The sequence below is a fragment of the Uloborus diversus genome, chromosome 7 (assembly GCF_026930045.1).
Source record: "Uloborus diversus isolate 005 chromosome 7, Udiv.v.3.1, whole genome shotgun sequence".
NCBI lineage: Eukaryota > Metazoa > Arthropoda > Arachnida > Araneae > Uloboridae > Uloborus > Uloborus diversus.
Genome location: NC_072737.1, coordinates 19358081 through 19381784, shown reverse-complemented (window position 1 = coordinate 19381784; position 23704 = coordinate 19358081). Strand labels below are relative to the sequence as shown.

At 34.8% G+C, this 23704-nt stretch overlaps 1 protein-coding gene across 1 annotated transcript in view; it reads right to left on the bottom strand.

Annotated features, from left to right (window-relative positions):
- Window positions 1-2375: 2375 nt before the first annotated feature.
- Window positions 2376-23704, bottom strand: part of LOC129226313 (ubiquitin carboxyl-terminal hydrolase 34-like) — a 90596-nt gene continuing 69267 nt past the window's right edge. The window contains exons 19-20 of the mRNA XM_054860916.1: window positions 11909-12104; window positions 2376-3151 (exon numbers count right to left, since the gene is read on the bottom strand). Of these exons, the coding sequence (XP_054716891.1) occupies window positions 2901-3151; window positions 11909-12104 (447 nt within the window). The 3' untranslated portion in view covers window positions 2376-2900. The remainder of the gene's footprint in view (window positions 3152-11908; window positions 12105-23704) is intronic.

Genomic DNA, 23704 nt, shown 5'->3' with positions numbered 1-23704 from the left:
GTGGGGGGGGGGGGGGGGTCCATAACCCATCTTTTAAATGACCAAATATAGAATATAATTGCATTTTTGGGACATATTTCGAAAAAAAATTGCCCATTTCGCACAAAAATTACCCTTTTACCCCTCCCTTTACGAAAATGACCTCCTCCTAAACTAGAAGCTGGATCCGCCCTTGGTCTGAAGATCGTAAAATAAGTTTTTAATTACTTACCTGTTTGGTCAGTATTGATAACATAATCGTTTTTGAAATTCGGTATCAACTTTAACGTCTGGATTACAAAAGTGTCTGCAGAAGCCAAAGTTTCTTCGAACGTCGCAGTTTCTCTTTTTGATACAAATTTTGTGACTTTTCGTTGACGAATGGCATGCTTCCTTTTGAATTTTTTTACCCAACTGTCAGATGCTTTAAATTCAAAATCTGTAAACTGTCGTGCTGCTGCTAAAGCCCACCGTTGCAAATTCCGAGTAGTAACGTGTTGATAATTCTCTCGAGCTTCTAGAAAACGATCATATGTCCAAGAACTGATTACATCGTATTTATTGAATAGATTTCCTCCATTTTTTATTTCTTTCTCCCATTGCGATAAATATTCAATTTTTTTTTAACCGACTGCATCCTTTCTTTTGTAATGTTAGTAGATTCCATGTGGGGTGAGCCGTTGCTTTGCTCACAACTTTAATTTTGTAATCCAAAGGAAGATGCTCTACCTCTCTTCTGGTTCGTATTCAGCTGATGAGCTTTGAATTTCGACTTGCTCAAAAGGTTTCTCCTCAGTTTTCATTTTCATGAGCAAGTTCGTCATCAGTTACAAATATTTTTTCAACCAGCATATCCATAGTATGTTCATAAATTTCTTCGCCCATTAACATTGCTTCACGAGAAATTGAACTTGATAATTCTGATGCAATCAAATGATTTTCAGTAAGCAAGCTCTCGTAAAAAACGATCGCATCTTTTAATCTCTGCTTCAACATTTCACTGTGCAATGAATTTTGATCCATTTTGACAACAGATTTTATTTGTTTCAGGGTTACTTCAATAATCGACCCTTTCGATTCACAATATTTTAAAAACTGAAATCCTTTTTCACGGTATGAAATGTTCCAGTCTAATATACAGCACAGAGGACAAATAAATTTAATGATGAAAACAAATATGAACATTGCAGACGATAATAGATGGAAAATAAAGAGTTGAATATTCAATGTAAAATACCAGCAGACGATAAAGTTACAAATAACAGAATCAAGGAGCAAAACCATTGCTCGATAAGTACGGTTAGGGTTTTTAAAATTTGACTACCTGCTTATATGCAATAAAACAACATTCTTACTCATCCACAAAGAAACTGATTATGTATTTATTGCAAAAATCATTTACTTCATCAAAGTTTATAATATCTAAAAATGTGTAATCACTTCTTTGTGAGAATAGTAAATAGAGTTTTAATGTACATTAAAAATACATCATATTTTTAAAATCAAGAATTACCTTCAATTCAAGCTGCAAAAAGCGGTAATAGTCACTTTATGAATGAATAAAAAAGAAACTTGCAGTGAATTTGAATCCGGATCGGCCGCATGGAACCCCAGAGCTCTGCCCACATGACCACCGGACACTTATTTACGATTAATCTCTACTCGTTTATAAGTTGCGCGTAAATCTTTAAAGGCTGTTTTCTCGGAATTTTATGGCTAGTGCGCTTTATTACTTTACCCTGAGAGTACCCTTAAGGGATACTACTAATATGCCAAATCTCATCCCGATCTGAATTTCCGAGACCCTAACCTCTCCTTGTCAGTCATGTGGAACCTCCACATGGCGTCATGCTAAAGAGTGGGTTGGGTGGATAACATGGGCGCCCATATGCAAAATTTTAAGGGGGGGGGGCTCAGCTATTTTCCCCATCGTTTAGCAGGATATTTTCCTCATAGAAACCGATTTCAGTACAGATTAGAGTTATTGAAGATTGACATTTTTAAAAAATTATTCATCAATGGTTGGAGAAGAAAAGTTTTAACATTTTTTCAAAGAAAAAATTACTGAAAGCAAGGAAGTTCTAATTTCTGGGGGGGGGGGGCTTGAGCCCCCACTTGCCCCCTATATGGGCGCCTTTGGTGGATAAAAATACCTAGGTGGTTTACGGACGGTTTGGTACCCATGCACCGCCCCAGCTAGTCAGGGTGGAACAGCTTAGCTTCCTTCTGAATTCAGCAGTAGGAAAGAATAAAACAGCTTGGATTCTTGTAAAATTGAAGAGTTTAAACGACGATTGATCATACTTCTTGCTTGATACATCGCAGAACGTGAACGGTTGCCAACTAAACACTCCAGAAAGGACAGTATACCAATAAAAGTATAAATAAAACTGAACTTTTTAATTCACCAACAAATTTTGAAGTAAAAATAAAACTGAAAGAAATATATTAAAGTATAATACAAGCACATATAGATTTTACATTTGATTCTTTTTCAGTCATACAGAGTCTATCACTGTTTCCAAGAAATCTAAACAATGAAATTGAACTCATGACAACGTCTTCAATTTCAAACTAAACTGTGTTGGCCGATGCGACGCAAACCATAAAAACATGACGCACGTTCGAAGAGCTATTTTTTTAAATTTATTCACGGTTCGTGCCTCTGCGGACGCCACGCCATCCGGCTCCGCCCTCTCGAATGCAATAAACACTTCTTATCACATGTGGCAACAGTTCGAACGAGGTATGGAATTCACGTCTTCCATATCCGACACGGAGGACCTCCCGCTCCGAGGCGATGCACTCGGGTCACCCGCGATCGAAAACGCGTCCCGAGAGTTCTATTTTTGGCACGGGGGCGGGGCTGCCTCCCTTCAGTCCGAGATCACAGATACGGCGATTTCGACGAACGGGGCGTCTCAGCTGTTGCCCTGCTGCAGGATGGAGACGAGGGCGGACGCCGACTTGAGGAGGATCTCCGCCCATCGGGCGGGGGGAGTGAGCGAGGGGTCCCTCAGCATGTAGCCATCACAGATATCCGCGGGATGGAGGAATTTGTCGTCGAGGGGTCGGCCGTTCGACGAGGAGTCTTCTTTGTCGTGGGGGTCGAGCCGCTGCCGCTTGGGGGGCTGGCACTCGGAGGAGGTGGTCGGAGACGGCTCGCTCTCCGCTGGAAGAGGAGATAACGGAAAACGTTAACTCTCACAAAAGACAAATGACGAAAAAAACATGACTGGGGTCCGACATACCCGAGAAAAACTCACCCACCTGATTTAAAAAAAAAAAAAAAGATGTCTGTTTTATAGTACATACTCGCTCATACGTCGACCCCCAAAAATTTTAGGTAGAAATCCAGGAAAAAATAATCAAAAAAGTTCGTATAGTCTATCAGCGACTCTGAGGAAAAAAGAAAAAATCGGTAACGTTTTGCCACGATTTTCGAAGATGAATATTTGAAAAGAAGGAAAATGAAATGTAATAAACATTCATTCGATCGAAAATGCGCGAAATCTATTTTTGTACAAAAAGAGCTCATTTCGGCGATCGTGATTTTTGCAAAGGGTTCGTTTGCACGGTTCGATTTTTGTTGCTTGTTGCTTTTATTTTGAATTAATGCCAAGAAAGATTTGCACTGTTGCCATATTACATTCTTTTCTTTTTAAGAGCATTAATTACCACATGACCAATTATCGGAAAAATTGATGAACACTGCATTTCCGCACTTTAAGCGTAATCTGTCGTTTACTGTAATTACTTGACCTTTATTTCACATTCTGTGTGAGTATTCATTTCTTTAGCTTTGTTTGAAAGGATTGGGATATAATTTTAAAAATGTTCATGTTTTCTAGTGCTTTTTTCAAAGAATTGTTCGCCAAAAATTTTCGGAAATTGTACCCCACGGATAAGTCGATCCCCATTTTTTGTACTAAATTTCTCGACTTATGTGCGAGTATATGCATTAAGTTAAAGAGACTTACTCACAAAATGAGAGAGAGTGTTTGCACAAATAAATTTATAAACAAAAGTTAAAGTCTAAATGAAATATTTAACTAGGGATTACTTAAACTAAGCTTGTATAGAACCGGAAATTGAAGTCAATATTTTTGTTTTTTTCAAGTACAAAAATTTTTTTGAAAAGAGGCAAAGTTTTTTTTAAGCCGGGGGAAAATTTTTAGGAAGTTCAGAGACAAATCAGGACCATTTTTAAGTTTTTTTTTGGTGGGGGGGGGGGGGATGACAAAAAAGTTAAAAAGAAGGAAAACGAAATTAACGTGTCTCAAAAATGATCGGACAAATACAATTTTTATGCTCGTTTTGTGATGGCGATTGATTTACCGGAGAGATTTTTTCCGAAATTCTAATCACTGAAAATCTTGAAAGTATGGAATTCGTTATTTTGATGAGATCTCGGAAGTACTTCATTAGAGAGTTCGGATGTGTATCAAAACTCAAGAGGCTCTCTGGCCACTTAAAAGTCATTGCGGTTGACAACAGACTTGAGAAGCACTTGTATAATGTGTTAGGGTGGAACGAAAAAAACGAAGTTTTTATTTTCGAATCGTAATAGTGCGGAAAAGTTGCGATTGGTGAAGACTTACAAAACAAAACAAAGATTTTTAAAATCGGATAATATCTTCCGATCCCGCAACAAGCCTGAATATTTGAAAAAATGGAAAATTTCGTGTTTTCTTAGTGATTTTTCAAAAATTTTGTTTTATGTTTCTTTTTAAAGATCTAAGATGGAAAAGTTATGATTGGTGAAACCTTCAGAAATTAAAAAAAAAATTTGAAATCGAATAATACCTTCTGATCCAGAACCAAGCCTAAAAAATCGAAAAAGTTGAGAATTTCAGGATTTTTCCGAATTTTTAACATTTTTGGATCAATGTACTTTTTCAGGCTACAGAACGGAGAAGTTACGTTTAGTGAAGACTTCAAAGTGAAAAAAAAAAAATCTTTTTGAAATAAAACAATATCTTCCGATCGCGCAACGAACCTACATGTTTGAAAAAAATGTAAACTTTAAGCCCTTTTTTCAGCTTTTTTTTTTCTTTTAGTTTAACGATCCTCATAAGTTCGGTATAAAATACTAATGGAAGAACGTTTGTTTATAAAACAAATGTGATATTTTAGTACTAGAGCCTGCCTGTAAATTGTCCACATGGTCCTTTAATCCCGCGATACTCATATTTGTTTATGCCGCTTAGTACAGTGTATGCATCTAATACGCCCCATTATCAAAATAAAGAACCGCAAAAATTTCACAGACGATGCCATTCATGGTTACTGAACAATTCAAATCTGTCGATACTTACCTGACAATTTAAAACAAGTTGTTTACCCTGTCATTGAAAGAAACTCTTTCTTTGCGCATCCCGAAAACTTATTAATGGCAATGGTGTTTGATGAAAGGGGGCACATAAGAGAAATAGCATTTAAAAACGTCTTAAAAGCCAGAGAATCTGTTTCTAAAGGCAAAAGCATTAGAAACTTTGTCATTCCATCTCTAAATTTCGAAGCAGAAGGTTACACAGAGATTATTAATTGGAACACTACAAAGCTATCTTCTCCACCTTTTCTTCGAAAAGTTCCTAACAAAGACATTGAAAATTTTATTGTAACAGGCACTATACCCGACTGGGATATAAAACTATTCCTCTGCCATACGCAAGCTGTCGAAAGATGTGTGAAGCTAATGACGGAGGCTTCACTCAAAGTGTGTAGATTTAAATCAAAAGATGGCTACATAAGAGCAACATTGAAATCCAGATCAATTATGCCCGATTTTTCCAAAAAATCTGATTATAAATTAGCTTCAACAACTAACACTTAAAACAATAAGACTTGTATACTGGATTGTAAATTTGGTAAATATTTTATAACTTTCTATTATTTGAAAATGTTTCATTGTTGTAAAGAATGGTAGTTTTTCATGTTTCGAAGATACCTTTAAAGTCAAGAAATAAATTAATGTTTATGTGTAATATAGGGCTTTTTTAAAGGCTTTTCCCTGTAACACCGGGGGAAAAAAACAAGAACAATTTTATTTTTAATCACTAAGAAAAGATGAAATTCTCAATTTTTTTACTTTTCATGCTTGTTCCTGGATCAGAAGGTATTATTTGATTTCAATATGTTTTTTTAAATTTCTGAAGGCTTCACCATCGTAACTTTTCCGTCTTAGAGTATTAAAAAGAAACGTTGGAGCAAAATTTTTAAAAAATCCCTAAGAACACATGAAATTTTCCATTTTTTTTCAAATTTTTAGGCTTGTTGCGGGATCGGAAGATATTATCCGATTTAAAAAATTTTTGTTTTGTTTTGTAAGTCTTCACAAATCACAACTTTTCTGCACTATTACAATTCGAAAATAAAAACTTTGTTTTTTTCGTTCCACCCTAATGTGCATACTCTATTTCATGAGGAGTGACAGCGAAGGTGAGCAACGCAACATGAGGTTTGGCAATACTATTCCTTCTTTGCACTGGGAAGACTGGAAACAGCGCACTTACAATTGGCATCTTCTGACAGGCAAAATTTTTCTTTTCATATGAATCTCCTGTCCACGGCAGATTTATTCGGGGTATCTGCTACATTTCGAGTTTTGAAATCCATGACTTCTGCTCATGTCTATGATACTACAACTTTCCATGACTCACGGGAGGCAATTTTTTTTCAGAAAAAAAAAAACATTAAATTTTTCACAAGAATATCTCAATTAGTGTTTAGTGAAAATCAAATTGCAACCATCTGATCTACGCCTTGGGCATACATTTCTAAAATTCCAATCAATCAAATTAAAGAAACACGTAATTAGCTCAATTAAAACTAAAAAGCAATTTTTGTAACAATGACTAGTGATACACATGAAATAATTGAGGAGTTTACTTCGAAACGGATTATATCCACTTTTGGAAAAAAAAATGTTTTTTTTTTTCATTTTCAGAATTTCTAGTATAAGCCCTATCACACAACCTATGAATTTCTTTTTTTCTCAAAGTGGTTTATATCTACTGTTAAAAAAGACGTAAACACCGGTTTTACCAACTAAACGGTGGATATCCATCCCCTTATTTCTTGCCAGGTCTTTTACAGCAAAGTGGAACTTATCCCCTATTTGCCGGTACCCACTCATTCATTTTCACATCAAAGGGGCACATATATAAATTTGAATTTGCCACTTTTAACTCAAAAGTAGCTCACAAATAACATAGCGGAGAGAAGCACTGGCTGAGCATTTCCAATAAAGCATGACACCTGTCCGTATTAAGATATCGCAGCACCTTGCGCAAGTTTGTTATCAGTTAGGCAAGCGTAACCTAAAATTGTGATTACTAAATTAATATTTCAAAATTAATATTACTATTAAGTTGTGATTAATTAATGATTAAATTGTGATTAATTGAAAAATTGTGATATTTTAATAATTACAACGTTGCTATTTAAATCCGCTTGGGTGGCTTTATTGTGCATACTTCATTGGATCGAAGATCCTTTTTTTTTTTGTAAATGTTCAATGAAAAGAAGTAAGTACCAAGGAATAAAATAGAGAAAGAAAATACATTAAAAAATGTTGAATATTTTGTTTCAATCTAATGTTATTTATTTCTGAAGAAAATGCATGTTTTTTTTTTCAAAAGGGATGATATCCACTGTTTTACATCAAAAAGGAATATATCCAAAACTAATTTGGCAATTTGGGTCTGGTAAAATTGAGGAAAAATTCCTAGACTTATGCCAATAGTCACTTGTTATTCTACCAAAACATTGTGAGAAATTCGAAATTCTAACAGTTAGTGTTTGTGCAAAAAATGTTTTTTTTTTGTTTCGCCAAAAAAGTATAAAACTGGAGTAATCTGTTTTGGAAGTAAACTATTCAATTAGAGTTTTAACTTAATTATTTTTCTACCAAGGACACACATTTATAGATCTAAACTTTTTGAAAATATTTACTGGATTCCAACAAATCATAAAATTTTTATATAGGTAAGAATTTACATGCAAACAAATTTATAATTTTTTCTCCGAAAAATCTGATATGATACACAATTTTTCAATAACTAAAAATACTGAAGAAAAAAAAATTAAATTGCAGAATACATTAATTTAGTAAATACTAAAAATAAGTTTACAATAAATAAAATAAATATCCAGAAAAAAAATTAAAGTACTTAATAATTATCTTATCAGACATTACCAGAATTTAATGTTCCGCCAAAGTTTTAGGATAGGCAACAAATATTGAAAAATCTCCTGAATTTGTGATTTTTGCAACATTTTAAGAGTTTTCTTAAAAAATTTTACCCTTGCAAATTCCCAGATTTCAGCGTTTTATCGATGTTCTAAACTATTTCAAATATCTCGACTTATGTCATTATTATTAATAATTGTTCTCTTCACATTACCGAACTAAATGCAAATGGTGCGTTCTTGATTAAAAAATAAGAATGAAATGTGGTCTTTTTTTATATGCAATACTGCTTTTGGAATAAATAATATCACCTTTCACTAAGACACAGATGTTTCATGCCAAATGGATCAAGCACAGCCCCAGCTGTGACATTCTTGAAAACAACATTTCGAAAATACTTGAAAATGCAAAAACCACATCTTTGCTCTCTTACAAAATATTAAGCTATAGAAATGCAGGTCTTGCAGAGACATGCTACTCATTCATGGCAGTTTAAAAAAAAAAAGGTATAACTAGTGATGTGCCGGATTGTTAAAAAAGTAGATCCGTGGATACGCATCCGGATCATCAGTGTCTGGATCCGCGGATACGGAGCTCAAAATTTGTCTACCCAATTCAACTATCCAAGTGTAAAACTCTTAATTTAAGGTATTCCCGTGAGGGTAACGGCACTGTTTCTTCAGAGAATCATCTACGGCGGAAATAAAATCAAGACTATGATTTACTTTTTAAAGAAATATTCGTTAAAATTGAGGGACAGTTGGGAGTAGTGATGTTCCGGATATCCGTATCCGTGGATATCCGAGGGAAAATAAAGATCTGTATCCGTATCCGCTACATTTTGGCGGATCTAAAACGGATCTTTTCTATTCCGAAAATTCTTAAATATTTGAATAAAAGACTCTTAAGTTCCGTTTAAATTAGGTTTTATTCCCTATTTAAATTATGAGGTATCATTTCAGAAGCCAATTTGTACCCCCCCTGTTCCAAAAAGAAACGGGTAATAAGTTTTAAAAGTGTATCTGTATCTATTTGTGGCATCGTAGCCTCTAAACAGATGAACCGATTTTGATAGTTCTTTTTTCGTTCAAAAGGCGACTTGATCGAAAGTGTTCTTAGCTTGGTCTCGTTTTTGCAGAACTTGAATTACCGGAAATATTAATAAAAACCGACTTAACGTATTTCAGAATTATGGCAGTAAAAACTTACATGTACATTGAAAATATTGGCCCCAAATTCAAAGAACTAAGTTTTCTGCGTTTGATATTTGTTTGGAACTTCCAAGTTATATACAGTAAAAGCTATATTGTATTAGGGAAATTTTAAATGCAATTCAAAGCCTTTATACTCGTGATCGGTAGCTATTTCATAATCGGATAAGGAGAAAAGCTCAATGATTTAAAATTTCTATCCGCTGTCAGTTCATATTTGTTAACAATGTGTGTTCTGACCCGCGAAATCCATCTCAATATCAGGTCGGCATGTTTTTTTTTTTTTTTTAATTTTTAGTTTAATTAGAGTTTTTGTTATTCTTCATTTTGGTTTTTCTCGGCATTCTTCAAAAAAAAAAAAAAAAGTGAGACTAAATTCTCTATTTACTGTTTGTAAAGGTGTTCCCGGCTCTGTTATTCTGTCGGTCGGGTTAAGTTGGGTGGAATGGGTCAGCGCTGCATTTATGCTGAAATAAAGTGAAAATAAAATTTCTCGCCTGTCCAGTAGCAGCTTTGCACTCTTGCTCCTGTATCCTACATCTACCGAGCAAGCTAGAAATAATTTATCACATTTTAGTTAAGCGTTAATGCAGTGTTGACCCGTTCCTTCCAACTCTCCCTCAATTTTAACGGAGATTATTTTAAAGACTAAATCATAGTCTTGATTATATTTTCGCAGCAGATGACTTTTTTTGAAGAAGCAGTGTTATTATTCTGACGGAAATACCTTCCGTAACAAATTAAACACTTGGATAGTTGAACTGAGTAAAAAAAAAATTGAGATCCGTATCCGCGGATCTTGACACTAAAGATCCGGATCCGTATCCGCGGATCTACTTTTTTTGACGATCTGGCACATCACTAGTTGGGAGGAATAGGACAGCGGTGCATTAATGCTTAAATAAAATGTGTGCTTGCTCGGTAGATGTAGGGAATACAGGAGCAAGAGTCTAAAGCTGATACTGGAGAGGCTAGAAATAATTTTTGGCATTTTATTTCAGCATAAATGCAGCGCCGACCCATTCAACCCGAGTTGCATTTATTGACGAAATAACAGAGCCGAGAACACCTTTACAAACAGTAAATAGAGAGTTTAGCCTCGGTTTTTTTTTGAAGAATGCCGAGAAAAACCAAAATGAAGAACAACAGAAACCATAAATCAATAACAATATAACTAATATTAAATTAAAAATAAAAATAAAAAAAATATGTACCAGAGAGCCGACCTCAAATTAAGATGAATTTTGCGGGTCAGAACACACACTGTTAACAAATATGGACTGACAGCAGATAGAAATTTTAAATCATTGAGCTTTTTCTTCTTGTCTTCCAACAATTAAATCGCTATCAATCACGCATATAACAGCTCAGAATTGCATCTAAAATTTACTTAACAAGATCCTACTGTGCATAACTTGAAAGTTTCAAGTGAATATTAAACGCAGAGAACTTCGTTCTTTAAATTAGTGCCAATATTTTTAATGTACGGGTGAGTTTTCACTACCATAAGTGTGAAAACCGTTAAGTCGGTTTTTAATTAATATTTTTGGTAGTTAAAGTTCAGTACAGACGAGGCCAAGCTAAGAACACTTTCAATCAAGTCACCTTTTGAAAGAAAATAGAACTATCAAAATCAGCTCATCTGTTTAGGAGCTAAGATGCTGGAAATAGACACAAAGATACACTTTTTAAACTTATTACCGCTTCCTTTTTGCAACCGTGGGTACAAATTGGCTTTGTAAATAATACCTTATAATTTAAATAGAGAATATAACCTAATTTAAATAGAATTTAAGTGTTTTATCCAAATATTTAAGAATTTTAGAATAGAAAAGATCCATTTAAGATCCGTCAAAAAAGTAACGGATACAGATCTTTATTTTCCCTCGGATATCCGGCACATCACTAGGTATAACTCAAAATCGCTACTTTTTGAGACATGTCGTTGAAAGAAGTGAGCAATATAGTGAGGGTTAAAAATAATGCTAAACACAAAATTAGAAATGTCCAAACGGTAGAATAACATAGTAAAGAAAAACAAGCAAGTATTATAGAGGCGGATGCAATCAGATTCCTAATCTGTACAATACAATAAATATGCATGATCTTGAGCTCAAAATTCATGAGCAGTTGTCAGTTTCCATGATTTTTGAGCATTTTTTGTTTAAAATCATGACTTTTCATGCCTATTTTTCATCATAGTCGAAATCCATGACTTTCCCCGACTTTCCTAGTCTGTGGACACCCTGTTTATTAGAAGCATAATCACATTTTAAGATACAACAAAAACTCTGCTTACTAAGCTTCTTTCAAGACAAACAGAACAGGCCATTCAGCTAGACAATTAAATATGAATTTGGAAAACTTTGGTCAGAAAACTGCAACCCTCTTTGCCTTCTTCAAATATCTGTTCTTGAGAAATAAGATTTTGTGTAAATTAACTCCTAGCTTGTGTATTTGACTCAAAGTTCCTGCTAGCTACTGCAATGCACATGATCAATTTAAACAGGAAAATTGAAATCACCTTTGCTATTTTTAATGTTTTCTGTCTTCTCATCATCCTGATTATCCTCCTGATCTTTGCAATTTGTCGAATTGCAGTTCTCCTTTTTGGTCATCTGACTGCAGCTGTCAATCAGACGATTCATCACTTTTATAAACTCTTTAGGAACTTCGGGTGGTCGATCGACCGAGAATATCAGACATAAAGCTCGTAGGTCCTGGGTTTTAAAATAAAAATTTATATTAATGCAATCAAATTCCATTAAGTAGTTTACAACATAAAATAATGCTTTCCATTTTTGAACAAGATATTACATATTTCAAAGAAAAAAGTTCCTTAATTTTCTATACACAAAAATAGGCAGGAAATATTAAGCATTTATTGAATAAAAAAATTGTCATTGTTTTTGAATTCCACTCCAATTGCAAATGAAAACTGATATTGAATTTGTAAATTGTAGAAATCTTGAAACACAGGAGCACAAAATCTAGGAATGTATAACTATGCGGAAACTACCATAATTATTAGAAATAAAGTTTTTTGTCGGATGTCTTTTCATCCATAAGCTCAATTCTTTTACATTGAAAAAGCCACTGCAACCCTAAAACACATATATGCAGCTCTCTGCAATTTTGTATGAATTAATGCAGGAATATTTCTTTTTACAATAACTTATTTGTTTGCTTATAGACACTAAGCATGCATGTTTTTTTAAAAAGGCAATATATTTCAGCTGTATTTCAACCTGTGGCATTTAGCAATTCAGATAATGCCTATGTAATATTTCAGTTCACGTCAACATTTAGGAATAGTGTACATAACACCTTTCCCCTCTTCAATGTTATCAACTAGGCGTGACCATACCCAGATTTTCACACAGCTCTAACAGCAAAATCAAAACCAGCGTGATAACTGTCAACATTGAAAGTAGAAAATTAGGAAGCATTTGGGTAAAATCAGGGAATAAATTTATTGACTAGAAAATTCCATACTTGTCCACCACAAATTATATATGTTCATAAACTGGGTTGTTTCATCACTTTTTATTTATATCCCCAAAATAACCTGAAGCAGAACGATGAAATGAAATGATGGCGAGGGGCGCTCAAAAGAGCCAAGCACTGCGACCAGAGGCCTATCGTACTAAACCCCAAACAGAAGTCCTAAAACCGACCAATAGCAGAAGCAAAAATCAGCAGGCATTTAATGGGAATAGCATAAATTTCCCAAGGTTCAAGCAAGTGGGGGCCAAAGGTGTTCAAACCCGTAGGCAGAAAAGACGTCTCAATCATACAAGATGTGTGCAGCAGTTTCCTCATGAAAGCCACAACCTCTACAAATTGGGTACTACTTCAGTTCAGACTAAAGAGCTCTTTTGCCCCTATACTAGGGCAACCTCTATTGAGTTCTTTCGCCTGCCACTGTCCATCCAAGTTGCGCCAGTTACATTGGCGTCGTCAGCTGAAATTTATTGGGGGGGACCATTCTGACTCTGTCATTTTCAAGTTGCATTAAGAAAAATTCGTATGTATATATATATATATATATATATATATATATATATATATATATATATATATATATATATACATATACATATATATATATATATACATATATATTTACATATATATATATACAGTCGACGCTCGATATAACGACCATCTCTGTCCCAGAGAAAAAGGTCTTTATAACGAGTGGTCGTTATAAGAAGTATAATTTAAAAAAATATACACAGTCATCATGCATGCCCCGTCAGGGTTCATACCCTTAAGGGAGAAAAAAATTCAAGCACTTTTCAAATACTTTTCAAGGCAAAAAAATTTTTTTTCAAGGCAATATCATAAATTTGTACTAAAAATATTGTATGAAGATTTCATGCAATGCAAGCATATAAATAATAGGTAATAATATAAAAAAGTAAAGAAAAACAAAATTGCCTTTTCTACAACAAGACTTCGATAAAAAAAACATCCACTGTGTTGAAAGTTTTTCTGCAAATGTCTGAAAAACTTGGTCATAAAGAGGAGCAGATCCTACGAGGTTTAATTTTGAAATCTTCACATTCAAAGAAGTATATTTTATAGAATATGCAAGTTAATATTTATATATAAAAAAAAAAGAACCTTTCCTGAGTGATTTTAATTTTTATCAGAAGAAACCACAATGCCTAAATTCAATGGAATTGCTAGAGGAGGTTTTGATTGATAGTGAGTGGTTCATACACATATAAGGGCGGTTAGGATCAAAAACACAACCCAGATGGTAATTTCGGTTGCACTAAGTTTAATAGTATTAGACTTTTGATAATTATTTATGGGTATCAAAATATAAATCAATCAATCGATTTCGTACAAAATCACCTGAAAGTTTCACTGAGCTAATCGGGGGGGGGGGGGGGGGGGGGGGGGGATAATTTTTAAAACTAAGACCCCTATAACTTAAATGGAATACCTGATTTATAATTTGTCTTTATAAATCAGGACTTTAAGTTTAGTCAACAGTGCAGTATTGCTAGTAACAAAGCCAACAAAATGCTTGGGTTTATCAATAGATCTCCTTCAAACAAATCTAAGAAGGTTCTTCTGCCTTTATATAGGAGTTTAGTAAGACCTCATTTGGAGTATGCTGTTCAGTTTTGGTCGCCTTATCTGAAGAAAGATATTTTCGTATTGGAAAGGGTTCAAAGAAGGGTAACTAAATTAGTAAGGGGACTCTCAGATTTAGATTATGATACCAGACTTAATAGGCTTAACATGTATAGCCTGGAGCAAAGGAGAGTCAGAGGGGACATGATTCAGTTATTTAAATTTATCAAAATAAAAGATGTAAATGCATTAAATTTTTGCGGGAAAAGCAGGACAAGGAAGGGGTCATTGTTTTAAGCTATTTAAATCTCAGGCTAACTTGGAAATCAGGAAAAACTACTACTTTAGCAGGGTCGTGGGCACTTGGAATAGCTTACCGGAAGAGGCGGTAATGAGCAAGGGAGTGGATAGCTTTAAGAGGGCCATTGATCTTCATTGGGGACTAATTAATTGACTAGGACCAGCCTAGCTGGACCCAGAGCCTGTTGCTGGTCGTCACATTTGTATTTGTATAAATATACATTTGTACAGAAACTACTTTTGATACATATAAAATTCATTTCTTATTTTAAAATAATTTATGAAGTTAAAATATTGCACAGATAAGTGCCTGTTGATAACCAGCAACAAGCAAAGGGCCTAACTAGGTTGGTCCTAGTCAATTTATTTGACCCCAATGAATATCAATGACCTTCCTTAAGCTATCTACCCCTTTGCTGATTACAGCCTCTTCTGGTAAGCTGTTCCAAATGCCCCACAACCCAACAAAAGTAGTAATTTTGAATATTTGAGGTAAAGGAGGGAAATTGGAAGTAGGGAGATGAAAGCATAACAAACTCTACTGGATTTCCAGTAAATAACCTAAACACAATCACACGTGTTATATACCTTAATTATTTTAGCAGACATAAAAAAAATGATGTACTTATAAATTCAACTTTACAAAATTGTATATAGCTCAACTTTATCATTAAAATACAAACTTTAAGTCAAAATGTTAAGTGCTCAATCGCTTAAATTAAAAAAATTTTCAAAAAATCTGTAATAACCAAGAATTAGCTAATGATAAAAATTAAAATTAAAATTGCAAAATTAAGTAAGTATATATGTAGTTAAACAAAACAAAAATAATTAACTTTTTAGTTATTAAAAATAATATAAACAAGCTAATCTTATGTAGCATGTGCCAAAATAATTTCTAATTGCCAAAAAATATAATAATATTTACAAGATGCAAAAGGGTTGAAACCTCTAACAAGAGAAGCAAATTGTCAAGAATTAAGTTCAATGCTGGCATGTTTCCCATAAAATATATTCATTAATTTTTTACTAAAATTAAACATAAAATACATCATAAAATTAAACATAATCTAAGGTAGCATGTATGAAAATAACATCTGATTAGCCAAAATATTTAAATATTTGAAAGATGCAAAAAGATTCATATTTCAAACACGAGAAGTAATTTTCCGCGAAGTCTGAGTAAGTTCAACGTTGGCATGTTTTCCATAAAATAAATTTATTAATATTTTACTAAAATTAAACATAAAATATGTTAATCTGAGGTAGTATATGCGAAAATAACAATCGATTAGCCAAAATATTTAAACATTTGCAGGATGTAAAAAGATTGAAATTTCAAAAAACAGAAATTTTTCGCGAAATTCGGGAAAGTTCAATGTTGTTATGGTTTACAAAATAATTCTTTTTTTAGACATGGAAATTAAACAAAAAGTAAACTTATCTGAGGTACTATACGTCAAAATAGCCTCCGATTGTAAAAAACTTCAAAATATTTTCAAGATGGAAAAGGATTGAAATCCCAAACAGGGAAGCGATTTTTCGCGATGTTGCAAATCGAAAGCATGTTCAGAAAATAGCATTAGTAAAATACTTTATTAAAAGTTTTAAGCACAATCCGATGATTTTAGAAAGAATTTAAGCACCAAGAAACTTTTTCAAGGTTTTCAAGCACTTGAAAATGAACTTTTTTTTTCAAGCACTTTTCAAGGTTTTTCAAGGGCGTACGAACCCTGCCCGTTGTTCCATAAAGAAATGGTACTTTTCAAACATTCCAGTTAAATGCCCAAATTATTTTTATCATAGGAATTTTTAGAAAAATCGTGTGCAAAATACTATGACAGGATATTAAAGAACTTTTAAAGTAGAAAATATAGAAAGGAAAATGTTACACACTTACAAATCTGCTACCACTACACTTTATAAAGATTAAACCAGAAACAGACGTTTGCCTTTTTAGCAGACGTGATTTTTGCAAAACATTATTTTCCGTTTCAGATATAGGTGATAAATTGTGTTTTTTTGGCTTTTCAAAGAAACATTTAGGAATCTGGAAATTTCTCGATTTTTCCTCCCATTATTTTTCTGTGCTAGTTGTGGTGAATGGTAATCTCCCCCCTCCCTCTCAAAGTTGGATTTGACATACATTGAAAACTTCAGGCAGATGTCCGTAAACAATAAACAAGGTCATTTCAAGCTACAAATTTGTTTTATTGGAAAGAACACCAGAAATAGCGTCCGCTGAATTCGGTCGTTGTATTGGATTAGACGATACAGAACGGTCGTTATAACGAAGGCGAATTAACGTAGAGTTCATAGGAACAAAGTTGGGACTTTTACCACTGGTCGTTATAATGGGACGGTCTTTATAATGTGTGGTCGTTATACTGAGCGTCGACTGTATATGTATATATGTATGAGACAAAAGCTTGACATCAAATTGAAATGGGTATACATTTAATACAATACTTTTAAACGGGTACCGTATTTTCGGGAATAAGCGCCGCGGCGCATACAAGAAAAAAAGTAAAAAAATTGCTGGTGCGGCGCATATAACGGGTGCGGCGGATACAGTGTTTTTTTTTTCAAATTTAAAAAAATAGTTGAAAATGCTGCTAACAGATGGCACTACATAGTTTGCTTTCATTTTGCGAAATCCTTCGCCCTTGGGCGACAAGTAAAGCAAAGAGGGGGAGGGAAGGTGAGTCAGCGATTGCACGTGTTTAACTAAGGAGAGAAACGCAGATCCACGTAGGCGAGCAAGCCTTATCGCGGCGGAGCGAAGGGGTCAGGAAATCCTTTGACCTTAAGCGACAAGTAAAGCAAAGAGGGGGGAGGGAAGGTGAGTTAGCGATTGCGCATGTATCACTGAGGAGAGAAACGCTGATACACGTGGGCAAGTAAGCCTTATCGCGCCGGAGTCTGGGAGAGGAGGCAGCAAAAGTACTAGTAAGAGAGAGGGATGGATGTCCAATGTGTAAAGGGAATTTACCACTTCCCTCACAAAAAATGGGTTGCTTGGTCAAGCAACCTAATGGGAAACTTGTCTCCTAGCTCTAATTTTATTATTCACTCACATTGCCGTGTTGCATCTTTTGCTGTCGTTCGTGCGTTCTTGGCTTATCTTTTTTTACGATTTTTTTTAGAGTTGCTTTTGAAATGGCTCCTAAGCAATTGAAAAGTTATACTGCAGCCTTTAAGTTTAAGGTAATAAAGGCCGAAGCAACTGGGAATAATTTTGCTGCCAGAGAGTTTGGCATTGACGAGAGATGTGTTTGCAGTTGGAAATCGGATAAATTAACCATCGAAAGTGATGGCTAATCGAGGGATGCCAAAGGCAAAAAGTGCAAAATGGGGATTTTTAAAAATATTTCATTATCGTTAATTAAAAACAACGGGGAAATAATTTTTTTTACTTACATTTAATCCAGCTTTCTTTACTACTGATTGTGCACTGCTAGTTGTTTGTTGCTAAGTTGTTTAATGCTAGGTGCGCGCTTATGGAAGGTGCGGCGCTTACACCAGGTGCGGCGCATACATTAAAAACTTTTTTCTTCGAGAATATATTATGATGCGGCGCGTACACCGGGTGCGGCGCTTATTCCCGAAAATACGGTACATCTTGATTTACATAATTACACAATAAGAAAAAAAAAAAACCAACAAATACATTTTTTCTAGACTGCACATGGGATACGAATATCCGTGCTATTTTTTATTTATTTATTTATTTATTTTGTGATCAATTTCGTCCAAGATGTTTTTGTGAACGTAACATAAAGCAGCATGATTCAACCGCTTTTGTGTCATAGTCGACCTTAGATACAATTTCAGCTTTCTCAGCGCACTGAAGCTTCTTTCAACTTTCGAAGGGCGGCACACCAAGAGCAGCCGCACCAAATTTTCAACATTTTGAAACAGTGAACAATTTAATTAACCGTTCTTAATGAATGAAATCATCAAAAACGAAATCCAACTTTATGGAATCAAAGCTGTTTAGAACAAAATGTGACTCATATAAGCCGCGACAACTGTATAGTCAAATTTTTATATTACATAGTGATAAACCCTGCAGCTCTAAGTTCTTGGCACAAGTTGGATTCGAAGGAGTTTAATTTGATGTTTTTTAATTAAAAAATTAAAGTACATAATTCACCGTTATGACATTCACGAACTTACGAAAAACACAACTACAAAAATAAAATAAGACACAAATAATTAAGCTCTCATGATATCATATTTTAATAATGCAACCTTTTAAAGTATTTTCTTAATTTTTTCAGGTTTTTGTAACAAATGCACCAAAATTTTGCTTTTTTGTTGAATCCTCCATACACTTAATGCATATGAAACCAAATAACAGCAAAAGCCATGCCCATGTAAATATATTAATTTCTTATTTCTCAAAGTCAGCAGGGAAACTGCCCCTCCTGATCCTCTTTAAGTGACAGGCCTGCCTTGAGAGGCACACCCCACAGATTGAAAAGTACTCGCCTACAATGAGAACAAACAGAATTTGGTGTATAATTGAATTCTGATCAGCGGACGATGGGAAAGAGATAGAGAAATTAACTGCTTTTTTCTGACACGTGACAATAAGTTTTAAAATGGTTACTTCAATAAAATTAGTTCAATAAAGCAGGATTATTAATGGATAATTTTCTGTTAAGCTATAATAACTAAAAGGAGTATTATTTATTTCATTAAAATTTATAAAAGATGAAACATTTAAAAAAAAAAAGAGAGAGAAAGTTTAACACATTCGCTTCGATAGGTCTCATAATGTCAAAATATTGACTGTAAAGCATACCTGATTAGCATGCATTCAGCGGCTACTCGATAGGAGGTCACTGTGAACTTTCATAAACTTTCCTTTCCCAGAAAATTTTTTCTGACGAGTCTTCAAATTTCGAGTAGTTTTTTGTGAAATAATGCATCAAAAAGATATTTTCATTAGATGTAGTGATGTGGGTAATTAGGAATTTCATTCGGAAAATCGAGAAGTAACCCCATCTGAATAGTATAAAATCGGCGAGCCCCTGCATGTATTACACTAAACAGAATGGTACTTACCTATCACGTTCTTTTGACTTTTTGAAGACGGTTCCGTGGATGTTGATGATGATTCAGTAGTTAAAAATTGCTCAGGTTCATTTGATGTAGAAGGTTTGCTACATTTTACCGTTTCAAGCCATCTCTCCATAGCCGTAAACGAATATGTAAAAAAAAGTATTTTTACCAAAATAGGAGCGCTATTCAGGTCACCTACTCTCAAGGAGACCAAAAGACCACATGAAATTACCTTTATTTTTGTCGGAACGTTTCCCGATAGGGAAGCTCCTTTTATTTCTCTTTTTTTTTTTGGTCATCTTGCGCTTCTTTTTTCGTTGGTCTATCGGAAGTGACATCACAGTATCCATCGTTATGCTGGCTTACGATTTGCTTTTGATATTGCACGTTAATTTTTAGACTCCTCCTTTTTTTTCTTTTTTTTTTTTGTAACGTAACGCTTTTTTAATCAAATTTGAGATGCCGCAAACACATTTGAGAAACCGCGCTTCGGTAAGGTACTTTGAAGCCACGTGTTGAATAATGTCAAACACATGACATGTCCTTACCCTTTCTACCCCAAACTTAACCTTTGACCAGCTTAGTTATCTTCTAAAGTTTTGTTCATCCTTTGGCCAGGGTGTTGTTGCCAGCTGCAAAAAACCGCCAAAGAGGTCTGGTATTTCATTTTGTTTGGGTAACATCGGGGTCGCTATAAATTGAAACGAATAGGAGAAACGAACACTACAAAACTCGAAACAGAAACCTGGAAGAGTCGAGAAACGAGATAAGAAAGAAAGGGGCAGAAACTCAGATCCCCGTCTGACTTCTGTTGACTTATTAGCACGAGAGTCGTAAAAAAAAGAGGGGGGGGGGGTGTCCATATACGCTGGAGACTCGACTATGGATGGTTGACATTGCACTCAGGAGGTGTCCCATTTCTAGCATCCTCCACTGAAGCTATAGTGTGCGCAGAGAGCAGAGCAATAGTTTGTCATTGGAGTTCACTTTCCGACTTTCCGTTCACTATACACATCACCTATTTTGTTTTTTTAGTTCATTTTTTTTCGATGTTCATTTCGTGTTACTTGATATGAATTAAACATGGTAAATTATGTATTATGCAACTGTTTAAAATCTTCAAAGCAAAAATAATTTCCCCAAAATAATGAATTTCATCTTGACAATTTCAAGGGCATTGGCTAAAGTAGGGGGGGGGCATAGGGGGGCAAGTGCTCCCCTACTTTTTTTGAGCTATGGGCAAAGTATGATTTTGCCCCCTAGTTCTTAAGCAAAGGATTTTTTTAAACTGTTTGTCAAATGATCTATACCTTATTTTCAAACGTTAATAAAATGTAATTCGCATATTATCAATGCAATTGTCATGAATTATAAGCAAAAGATGTATCCTTGTCTTCAACCACCAATTAGTAATTTCAACCTATAATTAATCTGTTTTTAAACTGCACCAAGGCGGCGCAACTGAAGCCCAGAAGAGGCCCGTGTATCTGATCGCCTAATCCCAAAGTGATGATGAACATCTCCTCCCCCCCTCACAATACATAGGCATGTAATCCTAGTTTACTAAATTCAGGTAGTAAACTAGGATTACGTGCCCAAAAAAATGAGTGTTTTCGGGAAAGAGCGGAAATGTTGCTGCAAAATTCCGAAGTTTTTCTTAAAGCGAAATTTACTTTTAATCCTTTAATTGGAGCTCACATGAATGAACAACCAACCATTTAATGGACGGGTCAAAATAGAACAGTGGTACAACCAGAAAGGAAGCTTAAAGCCCGAGCCCCATAGAATGTTTCAGTTGAATGTTTTTAAAACTATTCTTTATTATTAATGAGAAGACGTCTTTGGAAAACAAAGTAATTTTTAGAAATTAATAGTAATGTTAGGGGAAAATCTTAATTTCTTTTAAAAACAAATCTTTGAATAAAAAATATTCAAAAGTAACAGCTTATTGATCAGCTAATTCCCCCCCCCCCCCTCCGTCCTATTTTTTCTCTTTTGTTTTTCCTAGTACGTCTAAGATTAAGATAGTTATCAAAATGCTGCTCCTCCGAAGAGCCCCCTACCCCCCCACACACCAGAAGCATTATGGAGTACTTGACATTTCATTTTCAGGTTTCAATTTCGCGAATTTTCCAGGGGAAAGCCCTCAATTACCGAACAAAATCGAAAATCGCTTAAAATTACGTTGTTGAAGTTTTAATTTCGAAAAATTACTAGCCCTAATGTTACAAAATATGGTCTTACAACCGCGTTTTAAGACTTGAATTTCAGAAAATATTCGGGCAAGGGTCCCTATGCCGCCATCCTCCAATACCATGAGCAGTTCGGTTTTTTAAACTATACTTTAAAATTTTTTTTAAATGGAATAGCCCCTGATTATAAAACATTGCTTTAGTTTTTAGCACCATAATTTTGAAAATTTTACCAGGGAAGAGCTTCAGAACCTCTTTTCCGTAAAATCTTCGACGTTTGTCTAAAATTGCGTTTTTAAGCTTCAATGAAGAAAGCAGGGGGAGGAGGAATTGATTTCAACCTATGAAAAAATCGATCGGGGACAGTCCTTGAGCTCCATCCATTATCCTAACGTCGATAAAATATGGCCTTTAATCACGTTTTTAAAGCTTCAAGTTCTAGAAATTCCGCTGAGACCCCTGTACCTTTTATCACCCTAACATCAACAAAGGAAGACTAAAATTGCGTTTTTGAAGCTAAAAGTTTCAAAAAAAATTCCGGGGCAGAACCCGCGCACCCTTCTTTCCGATCAGGTCTAAATTTTTCTTTTCTTTTTCGATGTGCCCCCTCCTCCTTTTTTTTTTTTCTGGTTGCGTCACTAAAGTAGAATATTACTTTGGTTCAGGGCATAAGTCACTAATAGCAAGGTGTATAAACTGTACAGATTTTTCATTCCTGGGATCCTAGGGAGCAACTTCAGAAAGAAAGAAAAATAATTTCCAAAGTACAGAATTCCTTGAACTTTCTAATTAGTCCATGGAATTATTCGCGAATTAAAACCAACGCAACTTAGAAAACGATATCCGTACTTTAGGATTACAAAACGTAAGCAAAATTGTTTGGCGCCAGTGATCATGTAAACTATAAATACAACAATAAAAGACTATCAGCATATGTTTTGGGAAAGAGTGATAAGTCTCCGGATGTATGAGCGCAATACTCTCTGTAGCTCTATTTTGTTTAAACTGAATAACGTACATTGCGTTAAAAGTTATTATGATTTCTTAAATTCATTTATTTTTTGAAAAAGTAAATTCTTTTAGAATTTTAGTTGGATGGCAAAATATGAATCAAATAAATTTCCCTTGAAAAAAAAGTTTGCCCCCCTACTTTACGTGGGCATGTTACGCCTCTGTTCGAGGGGGTCCGATTTTCAAATATTGAGGGGGTCCGGTCCTCAAATATTGGGGGGGGGTCCGGACCCCTTGGACCCCCCCGGCCGCGACGCCCATGGCCAGTTATGGTACTGTTTTCTACCAAAAATATCAAAAACAGCAGTCCTAATAAGATTTTTTGAAATCCCAATTGCTGGCTCAGGGTCAACAAAAGGGGTATCAGAGCCTTTCCAAGCATGGTAGTCAGCTTTTCTGTTTCCCTTCACTCCAGAGTGTCCAGGTACCCAACAAAGGGTAACATTATTCAGCTTTGCAAGATTGCAGAGAAAATTATAGCATTCCCAAACAAGGGCGCCCATATGCAAAGTTTTAAGGGGGGGGGGGGCTCAGACATTTTCCCCATGGTTTAGCAGGATATTTTCCCCATGGAAACCGATTTCAGTACAGATTAGAGTTATTAAATTTTGACATTTTTAATAACTTATTCATTAATGGCTGGAGAAGAAATGTTT